Raw genomic sequence first — 20,118 nt, 5'->3', positions numbered from 1 at the left:
TGCAAATTTAAAAAGTCTCCATTGCTTCTCCTAGCTCTTCCTAAATACTGAAATCATTGCAGATTTTTTTGTCAAAACAAAAATATCCGTTTGTCAGGGATTCTCATGATGAGGGAGTCAATGTGTTGATTTCCTGATCCCCAACCCTTATAATGAAAATAGTTGCCAAAAACGGTATGCATCTAAGGCAAGATAGGTGTGTGTGTGCGTGTGTAGGGAAAAGGGGATCAGTAGCGAAACCCCACAGGGAACTACTGTTAGTCAGCAGAGGGTTTCCTGTTTGAGGTTTGCTTCGTTCTGACCCATAACTGGAATCGCCAAAGAGGAAATCTGTAGAGATGCACAAAGACTCATTCATCTTGCTCTCTTCACATTTTAAACCTACCAATACACCAACTGACAGTTTTCACTAAGTCATCTCATTTATTTGTTGACCTCTACAGAAGTAAACATAAACAAGAACATTTTCCTTAAGGAATTAACAAAAAAGAAAAAAAAAACTGGTAAACTGCTTTTACCTTTATCTTAAGAAAATTGTTTTTAAGCATACTGCGCCACCTACTGGTAAATTATCAAAGTTCAGTGAGGACAAGACAAAGTTGAACGCTTCCATATCAAAGTTTATTGCTGACATGCATGTAGAGATCTGATGAAGTAGAAAAATATGTTTTTTTTTATACAAATGCGCTTATCTGTACAGTTAATCAGTTTTCCGTATTTAGATGCCCATATCCAACCAAGCAGCTCACAACACTTTGTGACTCCATGTTTCACATCCCTGCATTGAATTTACAGTTGGATCAGTCAGCAACATCTCAAATATGTACTGACAATTTTAACCAACACGTCTGTACTACTCACCCCGCTGGGGGAAGATGATCTGACAAAATGTTTTCTGGACTCGCCTTGCACGTTCTGAGTTTTACTAATTTACCTCGTCGTACAAAGTATTTCCAGATTAAACAATCTAAGAATCATTGGGGAGAGTAAAGAACAATTACTAATGTGTATTTGTTTCTCATGGTGATTGCATCAGACATTCCCAATGAATAGCCCCTAAATGTTAGCATTCAGTGGTGGCAATGGAGTTTTCTGATGAACCTAGACTACTACAATACTGCTGAATACCCACAGAATTCACATTGAGATGGGAGAAAGCCAGCGGCTCTCCAAGTTTCATTTTAAACTCTGGATGTGATGTTAGACGGCCAACGTGGCCCAAAGAACGAGTCGATCACCATGTGCTGAAACAAAGCTGGTAAGTCACAGGGTAGAGCTTTTGTACATAAAGTCTGACCGTCACAGTCATCATGGTACATTATTTACATACTGACCAGAGAGTGCAGCCTTGGGTTGGGGTTTAGGGGTTAATGGCAACAAAAGATTTTCACTACCTCTACCCCTCCCGTAAATTAAGATGAGAAAATCCATGTATTATTATCATCATCATTTCTTTAAAAAATAGAACTATGCAAAAGTCAGTCTTAATATTAGTGTAGCTTAAGGTGACCACAAGAAAACAATTGAGTAATGTTAAGAGGAAAGGCAATGCTACTCTTTCACAAATGTCTCTGAGAAGGAAAAGGATTTGGATTGCTGAAGTGGAACCACTGTTTAAAGCTGAGCGAGCAAACAGCTGTGGGGCCTTGTTTTAAGGAGAGTTCTTGACTGTCTACAATCAATGTCTGTGATACAAGCACCAGTGGTTTGGAGAGGGAGGGTCTACACAAGTGAATAAATAAATCAACAAACTACAAGGAAAAATAGAGCAGTAAAAGACATTTAAAGAGACTCTATGTTCATGCAATTTGAATATAAATAGGAAAAAAAGCATAGAAAGCAATAAAGCAAGTACCAATATGCAAAGGCAAGATGCACAGTACAGATGCCTAACAGTCACTGGTTAGTAGCATTGCCATGGTTTCAAAAATTGTTCTGTAAAAAACAGAATAATGCATCAAGCGAACCCAGAAACTGCACTTATAGACCTGTGAGTTTGTATTTTCATTTAACTACAGAATATTACAGTAATATTTATCTGCCACTGGCTGGGGCTCACAGGGGCCCACATGGTGAGACAAGAAGAGCATGTACAAGGTGAGTTTGGGAGAGAAGAGTTACACCGCCTTGCAGACGTATTAAAACCCAGAATGTCCTCACATTTCAACAGGTATTTTAATGAAGTGATGATTGGGATATGTGACACAAAGTCCATAACTAAACAGGGACAAGATTTTGAAAATTACAACATGTATTTTAAGCTCCCTGTACTCTGATGGGACTAAATAAAATGTAATGCAAACATTTGCCTTTAGAAGTCATATAATTTGAAAAGCAACCTGTGTGCAACTTAATCCCAGTACTAATAGGGTGTATTGCATTCTTTGACGGCTTTAGAAGTTTGCTAGTGAACATTGGGAAACAAATAGCACCACGAAGACCAATGAAAACAGCAGACAAGCCAGAAATAAAGGATATTTAAAGCACAGCATGGCTTTAAACAATATCCCGAGAGGCTAGTACAAACAACAAAGGGTTGGGTGGCAAGACTGTTGAAAGACAGGGTAACACAACAAAGGAGAGGACTAAAATTTGGTCTTTTTGGGATGCATGTAGCACCAAAATGTGGATCTACTGCATATTAAATCAGGGAGCTGAATCCAAATGTATGCCACAGGTCTACAGATTTTTTCCCCCCCAAAATGTATCCTTTAACTTCACAGAACTGCTTTGTGTTGGGTTAGCATATAAAAACCAATGAAATATATTAAAGTGTGTAGATTTTGTGTGAAAAAGGGGTAATAATACGTCTGAAAGGAGATGTATACGATCTTTTTCAATCTTAAAGCATTCCCGTCATCCCCTCCTCCCCAAGAAAAAAAAAAAAAACAAAACAAAGAAAAACATTCAGTCAAGCCCCAACTCAGCAGAGCCTGGTCTGTGTTTCACAGTGTCTGCCATAGAGGCAGGCCAGATAACAGGACACAACAATAAGTGGAGGATAGCTTAAAGGGTCAGAGTTTCAGCTTCATACACCCTTGTTTGTCTGGCCCCAACCTACACACACACACAGCATGCACACTTCCGGATACTGCAGATTCATCAAAGCGAAGAAATTACTGTTCACATTCACACAGAGAAAAACACAAAGCACTTTTCCCATGATTGGTTTTGATAAGAAGACATAGGGAAGCTACCTGGAAGTCAAACAATTCTAAATGAGTCTGAAAGTACCAGTTTCCTTGGCTAAGAAGAAATTTAAGACAGGATTTTAGGCAACGGAAACGTGACGATGCCGGATAGTCATTGTAGCGGCACTGAGGAAGAGTTACCATCATCAATATAACTTGGCCTCATTTAGTTCTTGGCATTGGGACTCCCAGGTACCTCACAATAGCTGCCGAGGTGCTAAAAAGATTTCCACAGGGATGAGAAAGAAACAGGAGACGATGCAGAGCGTGAATTTCAACGTAAGCTTTGATATACAAATCTTTCTTCAATGAAACTACTGAGATAAAATGCTACTTATTCAGGTAAATAATACAAAGCTTATTCAGATTTTTAGAAACCGCCTAAAATGGTTTTAAAGCAGTTTCACTCCAACTGAAAACATTAATGCTTTATGCCACTGGTGGGTTGAGACTCGGTTGTTACAATCCCTCGCCTCAGAACTGCGAGTATGGTTTAGAAACAGATGGACAGAGACGGAGGTAGATTGATTTGAAGAGTTATGGTTAGAACAATACAGGAATAAAATCTAAGAGAGAGAGAGAGGGAGAGAAAAAGACAGAAAAGGAAGGTGGAATGGAGGTATAACATGAATGACATCTGTGATCAAGTGACTGGACTTGAGGAAATTCCAAACCATGGTGAAAAGAGGAGGGGCTGCTACATGATTCTGGGCCTGTATTGCTCAGGGAAGCCAGAATGGATGGGGAAGTTTTAGAGGCGCAAGGAAGAGGAATCAGGGGTTAATAGTTTCTTCAACACTGCAGGCAGAACCTCATCAGCACCACGACACACCATGCCGACGAGTTTGATGCACAGTGACTAACAAGTGGGCAAAGAACCTTTGAGACGGGAGTTCCGTGTCCAGGCCAGAGATGATCCAGACTGGGAAAGTGAAGCTCTGAGATGTGAACCTGCTCTGGTACCCAACTATGCGTCTGCTCCACTTAGCTTACTAAAACCCCAGTATGCATCTGTCTGCTTGCCGGCTCAGGAAGGTCTTCCTGTGTGCCAGTTCCGTTTTGGGAATTTTTCTCCCAAGTTCTCTCTGGTCTCCATGGGTGCATTTAGTTCCCAGAGAGGCATAAGAGGTTGATGTGGCTGGTTGAGGGTTATTTCCGGAGGAATCGTTGAGCAAGGGCAGTAGCGTCAAATGGGCTGACCGGTTGGGCGTCGTGACCCAGACGTCTGACAGGTGGGATGTTGCCAAACTGTCGCTTGGTGAGAAAGCTCTTGGCTTCATGAATAGTGTTCTTCTCTTCAGCCAGCAGCAGCTGCTGGCGCATGTAGTTCTCAAATTCGTACTGCGAAGACTCTTCGATTGCCTTGCCCTATGTTGAAAAAAATCAAATTCTGCTCAATGTGCTGCAGTTACTGCACTGATACACATGTAAAATATGTCTAAAAAGTGTACCATTTTTTCATTTTAGTTATAGATAAAAAGCTCCCACTGAGTAAGATGTAGAACTCTGACATTTTCTTCAACGTTTTTACATTTTGTCACATGAAAACCAAAACCTTGCAGCTTAAGCTAACATCGCTTGGACGGATTTTATTTATGTGTTTACGAGTAAAGCAGGGTGAATAAAAAGCTCAGTCTCATTTTCAGGGTTTCATTCATTGCAAATCATGCTTGGCTTCCCTTCTTCACAATTAAGGATTACATTTAGTTGAGAAAACCTGTTCTCTTTTTTTAATATCTTACCTCCTGTAAATGTTCTTGGTTATTGACCTGATCGTCAATATCTGGAACTACCTGTAGAGGGCCACTCATCGATGAAACCGACTGCCTGTGATTGAAAAAAACCCACCAAAATATGATTAACTAATTAACAGAAACGAGAGTTTAATATTAAGTATGTGAACTGCTATGATAACTGGCCATGATATGCAACACATCCTGAATAAGTTCAGATTTTTCAGCCAGCCAGCAGGTGGTGCAGTTACCATGAAGCAATAATGGCACTGAGTGACTCTAGCACTTCTCCTGCAGCCAGCCTCTGCTGAGGGTCCAACACGAGCAGCTTTCGAATGAGGCACACCGTGTTCTCAGACACACGACCGTCTCTGAGGTGGGGAGAGAACGTAGAAGGCGGTTATTTTAACCAATAAAAAAAAAAGAAAAAACATAATTGTCACAGATTTAGCAAAAACATTTGGAAAATCCTTCAGTGCTATACAGAATGCAAATAGAAATTCTTAGTAAATCAAGAACTTAGGAAAAACCCCCCAAAAATTATGACTTGTTTGACAAAAACAAACAAGTCATAATTTAGTCTTAATGGGAGATGTTTTGACATCAGCTTAACAGAATTTGTCATTGACTTGACTTGCTTAAAGTTGTGAATGAATGGATGCAGAGTTCCCTCAGCTCTGCTTCAAATTAACACTCACTCTGGAATAGAGTACTCTGCAGCCTTGATTTTGCGGAAGAGTTCTTGAGGCATGCTGTCATAAAAAGGGAACTGGCCATACAGCATGGTGAACAAGACAACGCCGAGGGCCCACATGTCGCTGGGTTTACCACGGTATGGGCGACCTGGGGGCAAAAAGGAGAGGGGCATCTCAGTTTTTGTCAAAACGCACGCAGAGAAGTACAGATAAAATTATCCAGACACACACAACACAGAGGGCGACATTATTTTACTGTAACGACGGATTGCTTCCTGTTTTAACACAGGCGTGACCAAACATTCAGCGAGTTCAATCCCTGTCAAGTCACGGGGTTTTAATGATTAACAAAACTGGCAAACACGAACTGCATGACTCAGCATTTATGATGCTTCCTTGAAATCCGCAACTTTTTAAATGTGGAGAGCCGCTTGTTAAAGCAAACAGAGGCAATCAAGCAGCTGTGTATGTGGAGCTGATGAGGCTGTAGCATCATAGGCTGCGCTTTACCATAGGCGGTGTTGTTCCAGCCAGAGAGGCGGCAGCAACAGCAGTCGGCAATTATATTCAAGCTTGTGTCACACATACACAGGCGGGGGATGGGAGTAGTTTCCCTCTGGTGAGTCATCACCGGATGAGTCACTGAAGCTCTGTTTAATTGTGTGCCTGTCACGTTATGCTGATATGTACGCAGCGCTTTTATCTGTTGTTTGAACTGCTGGACAGGCTGCAAGATTGATATCATTCTAAATTCAAGACAACATCCAGGATGTTGATCAGGAAATGAATATTCAAACAGATTCAACTATGGTTTTCTACAGGAGAGCGTGGCCGAGCACTGATGTTGCCTATTAGGAGTGCCGGAGCTTTTCCTGATGTTTTTCTATGTATGCAGGTAGCTTTCTGTGTGAAAAATGGGACATTACCATGAATACAAAAACAAAAAACAAGGCAAAAACTACTTCTGGGTATCGCAGTTCACAGATTGCAACACAACTTCCGTGAAACTGCTTAATAAACGGAAAATCATGCAGGGTTTTGATATTACGCAATTCTACAACAAAAATCCCAGGATTGTTTCTGGAATCTAATAAGTTTAACTACAATATTTGATTGACAAGGATCCGGTACATTTTAAAGTTTTTTTTAGTCAAGAAACGCATTCCACTGTAATTTAATTCAACAGTGTAACACATTTTTACACGATGTAGGCGTTTATGCTTTCAATTTCAAACTTTGATACACAACTTTCTGGTTTTATGATTTCACAGATAGAGCAAAAAGCATCTGCCCAGTTGAGATTTGTTATCAGTTTTCTCCCCACAAATCATAAAACTGCTAATCAGCACTGTGGCAAAAAGCTTTTCACTATTGTTTCCACTATAAAACTGCAGAATACCGAGAACAATCTGAACTGTATTAGACATAGGTTATCAGAATATGTCAAACCCAATGTGTACACTGGCAGCATTTATTTATTTACTGGAAATCTAAACAGCAATTTCTTCAAGCAAGACTTTACCTTGGACATCATTTTCTACTTACCACTTAATACATCAGGACTAATGTAGGCTGGGCTGCCTCTCTGGTCTTTCAGGAGGTCATCCTCACTCACCAGATGCTTTCCCAGGCAGAAGTTAGTGATGGTAATGCGGTGTGTCCTGATAAACAGAAAGAAACATTTTAATAACTGCTTTTAAATTTGTAGCTAAGTCAACATAAGACGGTGAATGTATTGGGGAGCATGACGGCCTTTCATGGTACACAAAAAGCCATCAAATATCTGTGACGCTGTAGTTTCAAAACTGCCAGAGCACTAAACCTTAAGAACCGTACGATGGAAAAATCCTTTTAATGGGGTGCCAGAGTGACCGAAGTTTCTCTGGCTGCATGGACCACATTTAAAAACTACTGCACTTTACTAATCTAGATACACATCTAGGTGACGTTTAAACTGAGCATCAGAAGAGGGAGGAAAAAAAAGCCTTCAATTCATAGAGAAACGCCAAAAGTGGACAATAACAGCCCGGAAAAATATTGCCTGGTCGCATGAGTCTCATTTTAGCTGCCGCATTTAGCTGGAGGGATCAGAATTTGGTGCAAAGAAGATGATCATTTTAGGACTATTTGTACCAATTAAGAATCTTTTAAACACCATGCTCAACCTGAGTATTAATGCCAACTAAATCCATCTTTATAACCACAGTACAGCTATCAAATCATCTAACTGGTTTCTTGTGAATAACAGAATTAAACTTCAATGACCTTCACAATCACCATCAAATCTGTAGCAACTGAGCAATAACATGTCAGCATGAACTGAAATCTATTCAGAGAAGAAGCAGCAGTTCTAAAGGCAAATTCAGAACTGCCATTCTGGCAATACTAGCAATGTGTACCTAATAAAGTGACCAGTGAGTGATCGTTCACCGTACATGCTAGTTGAAATTAAAAGAAAAACTGAAACTATCTGAGCTTAAATTGCTGACTTTTAAAGTTAGCTTCAGTTCTCTCTGACAAAGACATTTTTTTGGGTAGTTTTAGTCTGTTTCTCACCGCGTTAAGTCACACATAAAGTACTTTCTAACCTTATAATTAACCCATTTAAATTTTTTTGATGCAGTTTTACAGAAGTGCACAGTAAGGCATCTTGAATGAACTTTAAATTTGCAAAGAATGTGAACTTCTCATATTTTGACATACAAGGCTTTGTTGTGCTTTGTCCTCATAGTGTAAGGTACATTGACTATCGAGAGTAACCCAAATTACTGGTTGAATTAATAAAGGAATAAGGCAATGTAGTGACTTAAAACTGATAAGACTTTTAGTAATTTGGTGTCTGCTGAAATGTGTCATTAGGAATTGGATCAAAGTAAATTTACTTTGCTCATGATCGGGTGAAACCTGACTATCTTGAAACCGAGGCCTTTTCTGTAGAGGGAAAAAAAAGTTGCACTTTGACAAACATATGAGTCAACCTGTGGCTTATGATAATTGCTGCAATGACTAAGCCTGCACAGTGATGTGTTGGAAACTGATTTTATATAAGCTACAGAAGATTTGAAATGTATACACAACCATGCAACATGATATGCATCCATAATCACTCCCATGCTGAAGTAGAGCACACTGCTCTACTTCTGCAATGGTCTAAAAAAAAAAAAACACACACACCAAAAAAAAAGAAAAAAAAAAAAGAAGAGCTGTCACCCTCTACAGCCTGGGTATTCTCCACATCACGCTTTTCACCCACATCCGCTTTCTAAAAAGCCTGAGGTCAACAGCTTCCCTTATTCTCTCTCACTTTCACACCCTGGTCCGTCGCACACACTCGCCGCTCCCGTAAAGGCACCTCGATCCCAATCTCAATGAACACTGACTGACAACATAAACCTCACTGTGGAAAACTGACACTACGTGACATAAAGCTTCTTATGAGATTCATCCCTTCTGAATATTTTTGCAATAAATGCTTCCAACCATAGATGGCCTTATGAGTTAACTGAGGAATGTGCGAAGCTTCAAGGACTCTCCTTTATGAACGAGTCTCTTCAATTGTGCTTTTGTCTGCGAGCATCACGACCCAGGCTTCTATTCTTGCACCGGAGATTGGATAAATGAGATTGCATGTTCGCCTTGTGAGGCAAGGGTCCCTGAGGACAGTGGATAGACCACGCCGTCTCCGCTTCCTGGTCACATGACTCCGGTCAGGAAACCAGAGACCTAAACAGCCCAGATGACTTCTCCTTTCCGGCCCGTAATAAAAATACATGTGACGAGAAGCGAGGTTAATCACAGGGCAGCTTCTACAGCAAGCATCAGTTCTCAGAACTGGCCATCGCTTGAAGGGTTTCAATGACACGCAGGTTTTAGTTGAGCAACAGCCAAAAGAAAAGGTGCCATCACAGACATAGTCAAAAATCAGCATAACTTCATGAAACATACATTCTTGAAATTCAAGTGGGTCTTAAAACGCATGTTTCAGAATATTATACAACATATCCAAAGGAATTACGTTCTATATATAGGAAGTCATTAAAATTTAAAAATACCCAATCAGTGGCTGTGCAGATTGATTCATCACATCCTGCTTTCACAACAGCTGGCTCTGGGAGAGGAAGTCGCATCATTTCTTGCACAAAGTGCTGATGTTTTCTGATGCCTTTGGTGCATTTCCCAGAACTGACAAACAGGGGAGGCGAGTGGCGTTTGATTGAGTAAGCCTCTAAATGGTCAGTTTTCCCACACCCACTGTCCGTTCACATACATACACACACGCACACACACAGACATGTTAGCCAGGAGAGTGCAGTACATGGTGAGAAAAAACAAAAAAAGTGGAAGACCGAGAAAATGGGTGGCTGTGTTAAAAAGAAAAAGCAAAACACAGCGGAAAGAAATGACATTTTTTGTGCACATGTAGGTAAGTGAGTTTGTGTGTGAGTGACTTGCACTGCGGTGAGTCAGCTCTGAGCTATTGAGCCTTTGGCATGTCTCTCCTTTGTCTCCAGCTGGGACGGAGTGTTCCTCACATCTACTCTGCTCCCCCCCACCCGCATCTCCTGGCCAAAACACTATTTCATCACTATTGCCGCTACTTCTTACTACCACTGCAGATAGGAGGAACCGGGACAAAGAGGATAAAAAAGACCTTGTTGCTTTCCAATGCACATAGTAAGCTTCAATTGATTTATATAAAAAAAAAAGAAAGAAAGAAAAACAACTTTCTTTTGGATTATCATGATTGTCAATTCTTGCTGGAGATGTAAGGTTAATAAATATTTGTAAAAGAAGGTGACTTTATAGTGCATGCACACAGGTTACTTACTGACACTCTTATCTCTAACAATAACAACCAGCTTAATTCACCATATGTGCACGCAAACAAGGAATTTGACTTCAGTTACTGTTTGCTCTCAAATATATACAATATGTAAAAAGGAAAAATAAAAAGTTAACATTTTTCATTCTGGCTTAGAGCAAGGGAGAACAACATTTCAGTAGAAAGGATGAATATAACTGCAAAGATGCTGGAATCTTGGAATATTTATATTGAAACTGATGTTTTTTAATAATACAAGCCAAATTAAACACTGATGTAGAAGATGGTAAAATAGTTAGCAGTAGGTTATATTTCTTGCTGATCTTTTATATCACCGTTCCAAAAGAAATTAAACCAGGTAAAATCTGCATAGTCAGGTCACAAGTTTGGAAAACTGGAGATTGGTAATTGGATGCAAAATTCTGATTGCTGCATCACTTTATTTTATTTGCACGAAGAATCTAAACAAAGCTGTAAGGAAAGCCCAACAAAAACCAGCGTCGTAGCCCTCTAATAACAACTGACAGACCAACACAGTAGAACTGCTCACAGTGGCATAGGCTTTTTGTGTAGGTTGAAAATACATTCTACAACGAGGTATAAATCAAGCTAAAGTGAGCGTAGGAACAAAGTGAGTGTGTGTCAGCTTTAGTCATTCAGTCATACAAAAGCAACATATTCAACAGTTCAAATGAAGTCTGTAAGATCATCCACTTGTGGAGTCAATGTACATTTAATGCAAATTCTAATTTTAATACTTTTCTAAGCATTTATTAAGTAAATGTCAGCCAAATTTAGAAACATTCTCACAGTGAGGAAGAGTGGTTCTCACCATTTGAATACAAGCCTTTCATATCCCCTGCGCATGAGTTGGTTGGAGGGAGTTTACAGATGAGTAGTTTTCCATCCTGCTCGTCTAATCTGAGCTGCAGCACTTTTGACATAAGATGCACTCAAATGGGGTCTTCTGTGCATTACTAAATTACTCATACACCCCAGACCCAAACACTTTCCCACTGAGATCAAAGCAGAGGCATATTCATTGTTTTGTTTGGCACCAGAATCCATTTTCAAAACTCTGACCATGGAGAATGAATCATCTATCGTTACTCAACACCCAGACACATTTGAGTACTAGAAAGCAAGACTTCAGGTTCCTGAGTGTAATTTCACTTATAGTCAAAGAATGTGGCCTCTGTGTGGGTTTAAAGCTCAATACACACACTGGATCCAAATTCTGGGGTCCAGTCAGCCATCAGGAACAATACCAACAGGTTAAAACAGCAAAATTGGCACAACAGGCAGCGTTATTCAGCATGACTTGACCGACAATGCGGGATGAGTGACCTAGTGTCGACTTACCGTTTGTTCAGCACCATATTTCCCAGCTTGAGGTCTCTATGCACAATGTTTTTCTGCAGGCAGGAAAAAAAAAGAAGTATGGTCACATTGTGCTCAATGAATCATTGACAAAACAAGAATTAGTTTCTGGGAGTGGCACACGAGCCTTGGAAGTGAGTAATCAAAAAAATGTGCATCTAACAAACAACAACAAATACTGTAGAATGAAGATTTTCTACATTGATGAAAAATTGAAGAATGAGTCGATTTTGTTGCACATGTACTCTTCAGTAGTGTAGTAAGACCAACCTTATGGAGGGCCTCCACCACACGCACAACATCGTAGAAAATGACAATAGCTTCACGCTCGCTCAGTCTCTTCTCCTTTATGACATAATGCTGAAGGTTTATTAGATCTGCCGTCTTGTCACTGAAATCGTGAGCGCAGAGGCAGTCCAGGACGAGGCAGATCCGCTTCTTCATCTTACGAACTTTGTTGGCTTCCATGTCCTCTACTATTTCATAGGCGCGATCCTGAATCCAGAAAGAAGTGTGGGAAGTTAGCATTGGGAGGGTGTTCACTTTATTTAATTTGACAGAGCAGAATTTGAAATTCATTTGTGGAATACAATCAATGCAACCAGTGAGATTTCTCAAAGCAAGTATCTACAGTTACATGAAAAAGTCCTTGTTCTTGGCTGGTGACCAGAATCTGACTATTCCTGGCCAATACAGAAAAAATGTTCTGGTTTCTCCCAATAAACATTCAACCTGTTTGTCAAGGGGATATTAAGGAAATGTCAAATTAAAGTTAAGAGTCTAAATTCTCAAGGGAATAGACATAGAGAATGCTGTGTTAGTAATGTAAGATACCTCCTGATACAGGAGGTTTACAGGTCAACTCCATGTTTATTTTTCCCCCATTTGTCTAAAGTACTAGTAAAACTTGTTGTACAGGTTCTCCTCTCTCACACAGCACCTCTGGTCTTTATTTAAATCATTAATAATTGTCCTGGACACGAAGGCTAGAAAAATACATTTTCAATCCTGCTAATATATCTTATTTTATTATTGTTCAAGAAAAATCTGAATCACAAAAACTGCATGCCCAGCAGCTGATAAGAATAAGACATCTTCACAGTCAGTGTGAGAGAATATGATATAAAAAAAGATGAGAAAGATAATTCCTATTCTTAAAACTCAAGCTAATGTAGACTCACCATTTGTTTCCTATTGATTTTTGTCTCAGGTTAACAGTTTTTTTTTTTTTTTAATGCAGCCAGCATCTCTGAAAGAATGAACAATGAACTGGTTCACAGACAGCAGAGAAGAACTATAATAATCTAATCAATATGGCAGACCTAAATGAATCAGCGTGCACGCCTTAATGCTGCTATTATAAGGACGCTGAAAGTGAAACGGAATGTGAATGAAAGACAAACGGGGAAGATTGAATCAGAGCTGACGGAACAACAAAGTTAAAGGAGAAGGCAGATGGGCCAGCAGGTGAGGAAGGGGGAAGGGTTGCTGTGAACAGAGAGCAGCCGATAAATATAGCTTTTATTGTATTTCTACTTCTTTACTGAAACAACCTTTATAAGGAAAGTACAGGCAGCTGGCTTGAACTATGACAAACTTGTTTCTGCTAAAGTTGAACTGTTAAAATCAAACTGTTACTTGCTCTGGTATTAAATATATTTATAAACAAAAATGACTGAAAAGAGGGACTGCAGAGAGATAATAATCACATATTATTCTAAAGAAAACAATGACACTCTTTGTTTATTTAACTAAAACCTGCTAAGATATGTAGGGTAAGTGAAAAAGTCTACCTGAAAAAGGCCATGATGGTGAACCACACCATCCTGGTTGTGTAGCAGAGAAAGGAGAGAGTATTCTGTATGCAGCAGCATCTTCCCCTGCCGCTCCTCCTGGGTTTCCCCAGCAGAGTCCACTCGCTCCTCCAGCGTCAGGATCTGCAGAACAGAGCAAAAATTAAGCACCAGAAAAAGATCTAAATGGATTCAAACAAGAAATCATAGTCCGGGGATTGTAGTGATTAAACACTGACATTTCCGAAGCAATGTTTGCTTTAGAAGCCCTGTGATTGCTTAAAACCTACAGAATAATCCCAGTAAACACTGAACCTGGCTCATGTATGCTTGTTTGTGCCAAAACTGAACAAGGGGCAATAAAATGTGCACTGTGAAAAGGTCTGAAGTTCAGATGCTTAAAATTTGCCATGATAATGAGAGTTTTGAAATAACTGCAATTATAGGAGAACAAGAGAATACCTGAATATAACAGACTTACTTTGAGCTGATAGAAGTCATCTGTGCCATCTTTCCTGGCCAAACACTGGACTATACTCGGTACTGGCGAGTTGCCCAGGCGAGGTCCTGCAAGGACGAGAAAAGGAACAGCTGCATGACCAAAAGGCATTCTACGCCGCTGGTCTGTTTGCTCTCCCCAAAACTCATTAAGGGCAGCGTGTGCAGGTATCCATTAACACCCCAAGTGCAATGTTTTCTTTGGCAAAGTATCTGGTAAACGATGCAGAAGCTCTAAAGCAGAATGCACACACACTTCAGAGAATAGGAAAGGAATATATGATACTGGAGGAAAGAAAGAAGAAAGTGCCCCAGCATAGACTTCAGCCTTTCTGGCCGATGTCATGAGGATCAGCAAAATTCTTCAAATTCTTGTCTCAGGCATGTGTAAGTCCACAGTGTACTCACACAGGCACCCTGCAACTTATGCACAGAGATGGTTTGGCTGAATTATCTGCAGGTTATGCAAGGTAGCTATACACACTGTATTTATTTATCAATTCCCCTTTAAACAGTAGCAGCTTCCGTACCGAGGATGAAGGGGCCGGCTCTCTTGGCGTTACTGCCAGATATCCCAGGACACTGCAGCTTGCTGGCCCTGCCTGATGTCTCTCCAGCCCCCCTCTCTGACGAGCGCCGTTTGGACATACTGGAGCTCTGCAGGGAACAAATCTGATTAGTTCATGGGATAAAGATAGCCAAGTAAAAGGGAAAGTACACACATGTGACAAGAACAACAACATGAGAAAAAGTTTTTACAAATAAGCTTTAATAAACGGCATTCATAAATCTAAAAATAAGGATACTTCGAGCTTCAGGGGAACCAGTTAAATGAGAGGACACTGGTTTGTGAACCGAGGTTAAAAGGGCTAAAGTTCATGGCAGCTCCACCCAGTCCATTTCAAATCTCCCTCCCCTCACATTTGCACACCTCAGTGTGAATGTGAGGCCATTACAGCTCCATTTAGAATAATGGCTGCTGGCGTGAAGACCAGCACCTCAGTTCCAATCTCTACATTAGGCAGTGTGCTTGTCACAATCTGCAATTTAAAATAGAAGGCCCTTGAATGCAAATGCATGACTCTAGCAAGACAGGGACATTTTCATTTGCCTCTCTAATCCTGAGCTTTTTTCTTGCAGCAGTTTAGAAAAATCCCCCTGCTTTTTAATCTGCACGCTTATTGCAGAATCTGTGCAAAGAGCTTATCTGTCCTTTAAACATGAATGCCTGTTTTAACATGACCAAAAATTTAAAATGCCAAGCCATTGCACAATAATAAGGAAGCAAGATTTAGATGCCAGCAGAGACAGTGACAGTGTGACACATTGTCATTATACAAACTACTCTAACCGACATAGCAGTTCTCATCCACCTCCCAGAAATCAGAGAGCGAGAGGTATGCTGTGTTTACTGATACCGAGGGCCAATGTGATGAAATGCCATCTGTTTCCCGTAATGGGGAAGTAGAGCCTTAACCGAGAGGAATGATTCATCCTGCTGTCGTCCCAAGTTTTCATTGAACAGAAACGTGTCAATGTTCGGATAATAATCTTCCCAAAATGTCAAACGGTTTCTCGTGCATTCCCAGAAGGCACAGGAAGCTACAAGAGAGGAAACGTAGCGTGTATAGTCATACTAAGATGACTTAGAGGTGCGGAAACAGAATTTGAAAGTTCTTACAGGAAAAATATTTGTTCAAACCAACACACATCACAAATGATGCATTAAACAGGGTGAGAGAGATAAAACATGTCACATAAAATTTTGAAACTGTGTTGTATAACTGTGCAATCCCAGAGTTTCTTTTCTGATAAATTAAGAAACCTTCCTGTTGCAAAACCAACTATGCACCATTTTCTAGTTGGGAATCTGGGGCACGGAAAACATTTGGCTGTTCAGTGAGGGCTAGTACAAATTCTCACTTCCATGAGGCTTTTTGTGATCCCAGACAGCAGACAGTGTCATCATCATGTCTCTCTCCCATCTGTCTCCATTTCTGCTAGTCATCACCCACGGAGTCTGATGAGCTGAGGTTTTCTGACAGTGTTTATGGCGCAAGTCAGAGTGACACCAAGTCACGCTGGGAATACTGGGATAGCATAATACTCTAGAGGACACAAAGAAGCAGTTCAACAGGTAGGACACTTCATGCTGTTGCTTTACTGTTTAATGAAGCAGATGATGCTAATGATCAGATGACTATAGACGTGGTGGACTTGAAATTAAACAGAGATGGATACTGGAATCAGAACACTTTCCCCAATTCTGCAATTTAAATAAATGTTTTCCCATGTTCATTAAATGCATGATAAGCAATTAACATCTTTCTCTCTGAAACAACATTTTTACTCATTAAAATCAGATAAAAAGAGGTGTATGCTTTAATGCATAAAAGGGGATAATACAGTAATTCAAATGTTTTCACTTGTGTTAAAGTACTTAAAAATAACCACTGGAACCAATCAGAAGGAATTAAACATGTAAATAAAAATGCACCAATCAATGTGATAATGATCAAAACTGGCTGGTTTTCCGCCTAAATCATGAAAATGTTTTTTCCCCCTCCTCCATAATGCACACAAACTAAAAATATTCCCACACTACAAACACATTGACCAGGAGTGTGTACTTTAGGAGTGCATTCCTAGAAGGAGTGCAATTTATTTAATGCCCAATATAAATAAAGGGTGGGGACAAATGTTTTAAGGCATCATTTTGAATAATTCTTAATGCCTTGATCACAGGACCTGCAGCACTTTTAGTCATTTATGAGTTAAAGCCTTTCGGTCAGACATCAAAGGAAAGCACAAATCTGTATTGGTCAGAGAAGACCCTCTCCTATGTTAAATGCAAGGTGGACAGTTTCAGTTTATCCACATGATTATTTAATAAAATTTAGAGATGCAACAGTGAGTCAGCCATATGAACTGATCTGTGACCTGCAGATTATGGACTTGGATTTTACATTTTTGCTAACTTTCATAAAACTAAAGTAAAGGTTAAAGCAATGTGCTTTAAAGCATAAATAGGGATCATCTTCAGAGCTGCACATTTCTTCTCTAATGTGTCATAGTTCTTGTACATGCATGCCAATCATTATCCTGGATTAAAAACAACCAACGCGATGACATAAATGCATAACACACAGAAGACAGGCTCATCATCTGCCAGCTAAAGAACCTGCTGCAGAGTTGTGAAGCCAAACCCAGACGCATATGAAAAAAGCAAAAGGTCGATGCAACCAACTCCTGCATGCTGACCTAAATGACATCAGCTTGATGACAGCATACGCAGCTATCCTTTTCTAACACTGCTGCAACTCTCTGCACACAGCCAGTGGTCTGGCAAACAGGACTGGCTGTGACTGTACCAGAGGGAGGACAAGAACAGATCCAGCCTCTGAATCATATCACACGAGAAGAGGAGAGGAGAGACACGCTGCCAGTGCCCACAAGAAATGTGGGCTTCCTTAAATAGTATCAGAACAAAACAACCACGTAGGTGTCTCACGACTCACCTACTCAGACTCGATGCCATGTGTCTGGGCACTGCAAGAAAAAGCTGCACATTCATATCTCATTTGCACACATGAGAAAGAAACACATTTCAAGTCAATAAATCCCAAAATGTCCCGCTTTTGGATCTACAAAGAATGCCAGCTCACACACTTTTCCTCAGCTGTAGACCCCATTCATCATTCCAATAACAATGCCCTTGACCACACCGCCACGCAAAGGTCACGCCATAAAACCACTTAACAAAATGATTGTAACAGCACAAAGGCTACCATGCATTGCTTGGTGCCATTTTGGGTCCACAAGGTCTGGACACTCTGTCCTGGCAGCGTGCTGTGTAAACCGAACGAGTCGTTGAGTAAAGCGCTGACGTTACGCCTTGCAAGTTGGACACAAGCAGCTCACAACTTGAACAGCAAAGTGTCAGCGACAGATATCACGTAGAGTTTAATATCATAAACACACGCCGTGTTTTATTTCTGTAAAAATATGAGCTAAAGTATAATTAGTGCATAAACGAACTCAGGTGAAGCCAACTCCCGTTTCTCGGCCAAATACGTTACAACAACCCGGGACTCACGAGCCACACAAAGGGACATACAACACAACAAGGAGCGGGGTGCAAACCTCACACAGCCGTTGTTAGCATAAGAACGTTTCACTAAAATGCACCATGGAGGTTTAAATATGGCTGTTGGCGAGCTACGTTCCAGCCAGGGCAAAGCTGAACTCTTGTCGGGGTGCTGGGAGGCCATTTAAACAAAGTACGTTCAACGTTACAGCTGGCTCACGGTGAGAGACGAAGCTAGATAGCAACGGAGTCACAGCCTCGCTTACCTCAAAGCCAAAACCGCCGGCTAAGATCTGCGTTGTCCTCTTAAAATATCAACATTTCTCAGGCGAACGCTGTGGTGGGTGTACGGAGCTTCTCTCTCAGCCGGGAGAAGCTTCGGGGGTTTTAGTTTCGCGTTGTTTAGCCTCTATTACTGAAATGAGCAATTAAGGAAAAGCCTCCGCTTCTCGCTGATCGCATCTTTCCACAGCGACAGCACCACCTGACAACGGAAATGACGCACAAAAACGTTTGATTGACAGCTCTGTCTAACCAATGACAGTCGTTGTTTCTCTGTGAATGGCCGTGCCCTGATGATGAAATTCTCAACATAATAATAAAAAAAAAGTTGCTAAATGAAACCATGACATCATGGGACTTCTCATTAGAGCTATTTGCCAAAATTAATCAATTTTAATTCAGACATCATTTGTCTTTTATAACACGCCATGGTCAACTTTTCAATTTGAATTTTGATATTTTGTTGCATTGTTTGAATTGAATTCTTGCTGTTTTTGCTTTTTGCTGACGTTTTTAGACAAATGTTTATTTTAAAGAAGTTTACTTGCATTCTGCATTTTCAAGACAAAACAGTTATTTTGTCTTGAAATAACTGTTTTGAGCAGTTATTTCAAGACAATTTAACAATAGCAAAGCATGTTTGAGAGGAGAGCGTCTAAAATTTCACTATCTAAATCTTCAGAGGTCATTTAAGCCACATTTTTTGAAAACGATCTTGTCTGCTCAATACTTGAGGAGTGATTGCTTAAGTGGAAGATGACTTGCCTTGGGCATTTCACATGTCATCCAAAACAGTTCTCAAGATTGATGTTCACTTTTATGTCTACATGCCTTTCAAAGATATATATTGTTTGGACACATTCTGATCCAAATAAACATGGATCAAGATGATTTTTAATTCACAACAAGGTTTCCTGTAAAACTGATGAACAGGTACATCCTAGACAAATCTGGTTTAAATACTGTTCGATTTTCTGTAAAATCAATGCAACTTTATTGCTGCAAGAACTTTGTAAAAATATGTTAGGATTTGCTGACATATTTTCACACAGAATCCCCTGATTCTGTCATGTTTGGTAATACCAGAATCAGGGGATTTTTCTTTACTACAAGTCACTTTTTAAGTCTTTTAAAATTAAAATTAAATTCAACAATTATCTTGTTTCTTTTACATAAAAGTACAGTAGCATGTTTATAGATAAAATATTTGAGTGTATTCTCAATTTTTTTTTCAAATTAGATAACTGAAATAAAATAAAAATAAATACACTCTCTTAATCCTCACTCAAAAGAAGTAAACATTTCACAATATAAACAAACATTTGAAGGACGTTTTTCTGTGCTTCAAAAGCACATGCTTTTTGATTATTATCATTATTATTATTATACCACTTTCCTCCACAAAAGTAAAACCTTGAAGATATCACATAAACTGCAAGAAATGTTTTACCTTGTTAATTCTGAACATAAGTCTCCAGTTAGGTGAGTCTTCAAGTAGTTGGGGGCTATTTACCATAACAGGATTTCTGGTATTGGTGGAACTTGGACAACAATTCTTCATTATCTTTGGATCATTTACTCTAAGTTTACAATGTGAAATGTCTACTGTTGTAATGAGTGTGAGTTGGCCAAACACT

At 39.9% G+C, this 20,118-nt stretch overlaps 1 protein-coding gene across 1 annotated transcript; it reads right to left on the bottom strand.

Moving 5' to 3' along the window:
- Nucleotides 1-599: 599 nt before the first annotated feature.
- Nucleotides 600-18,707, bottom strand: stk40 (serine/threonine kinase 40). Its single transcript, XM_008431108.3, has 11 exons — nucleotides 18,466-18,707; nucleotides 14,643-14,769; nucleotides 14,096-14,181; nucleotides 13,615-13,758; nucleotides 12,092-12,316; nucleotides 11,804-11,856; nucleotides 7,165-7,280; nucleotides 5,623-5,767; nucleotides 5,176-5,295; nucleotides 4,934-5,018; nucleotides 600-4,559 (listed from the first exon to the last, which is right to left on the bottom strand). The coding sequence occupies exons 2-11, from the start codon at nucleotides 14,758-14,760 to the stop codon at nucleotides 4,341-4,343; spliced, it is 1,311 nt and encodes a 436-aa protein (XP_008429330.1). The 5' UTR covers nucleotides 14,761-14,769; nucleotides 18,466-18,707; the 3' UTR covers nucleotides 600-4,340.
- Nucleotides 18,708-20,118: the final 1,411 nt, after the last annotated feature.

This window comes from Poecilia reticulata, chromosome 16 (genome assembly GCF_904066995.2).
Source record: "Poecilia reticulata chromosome 16, P_reticulata-male-v2, whole genome shotgun sequence".
NCBI lineage: Eukaryota > Metazoa > Chordata > Actinopteri > Cyprinodontiformes > Poeciliidae > Poecilia > Poecilia reticulata.
Note: the sequence above shows the minus strand (reverse complement) of the source record. Positions and strands in the feature narration are given on the sequence as shown.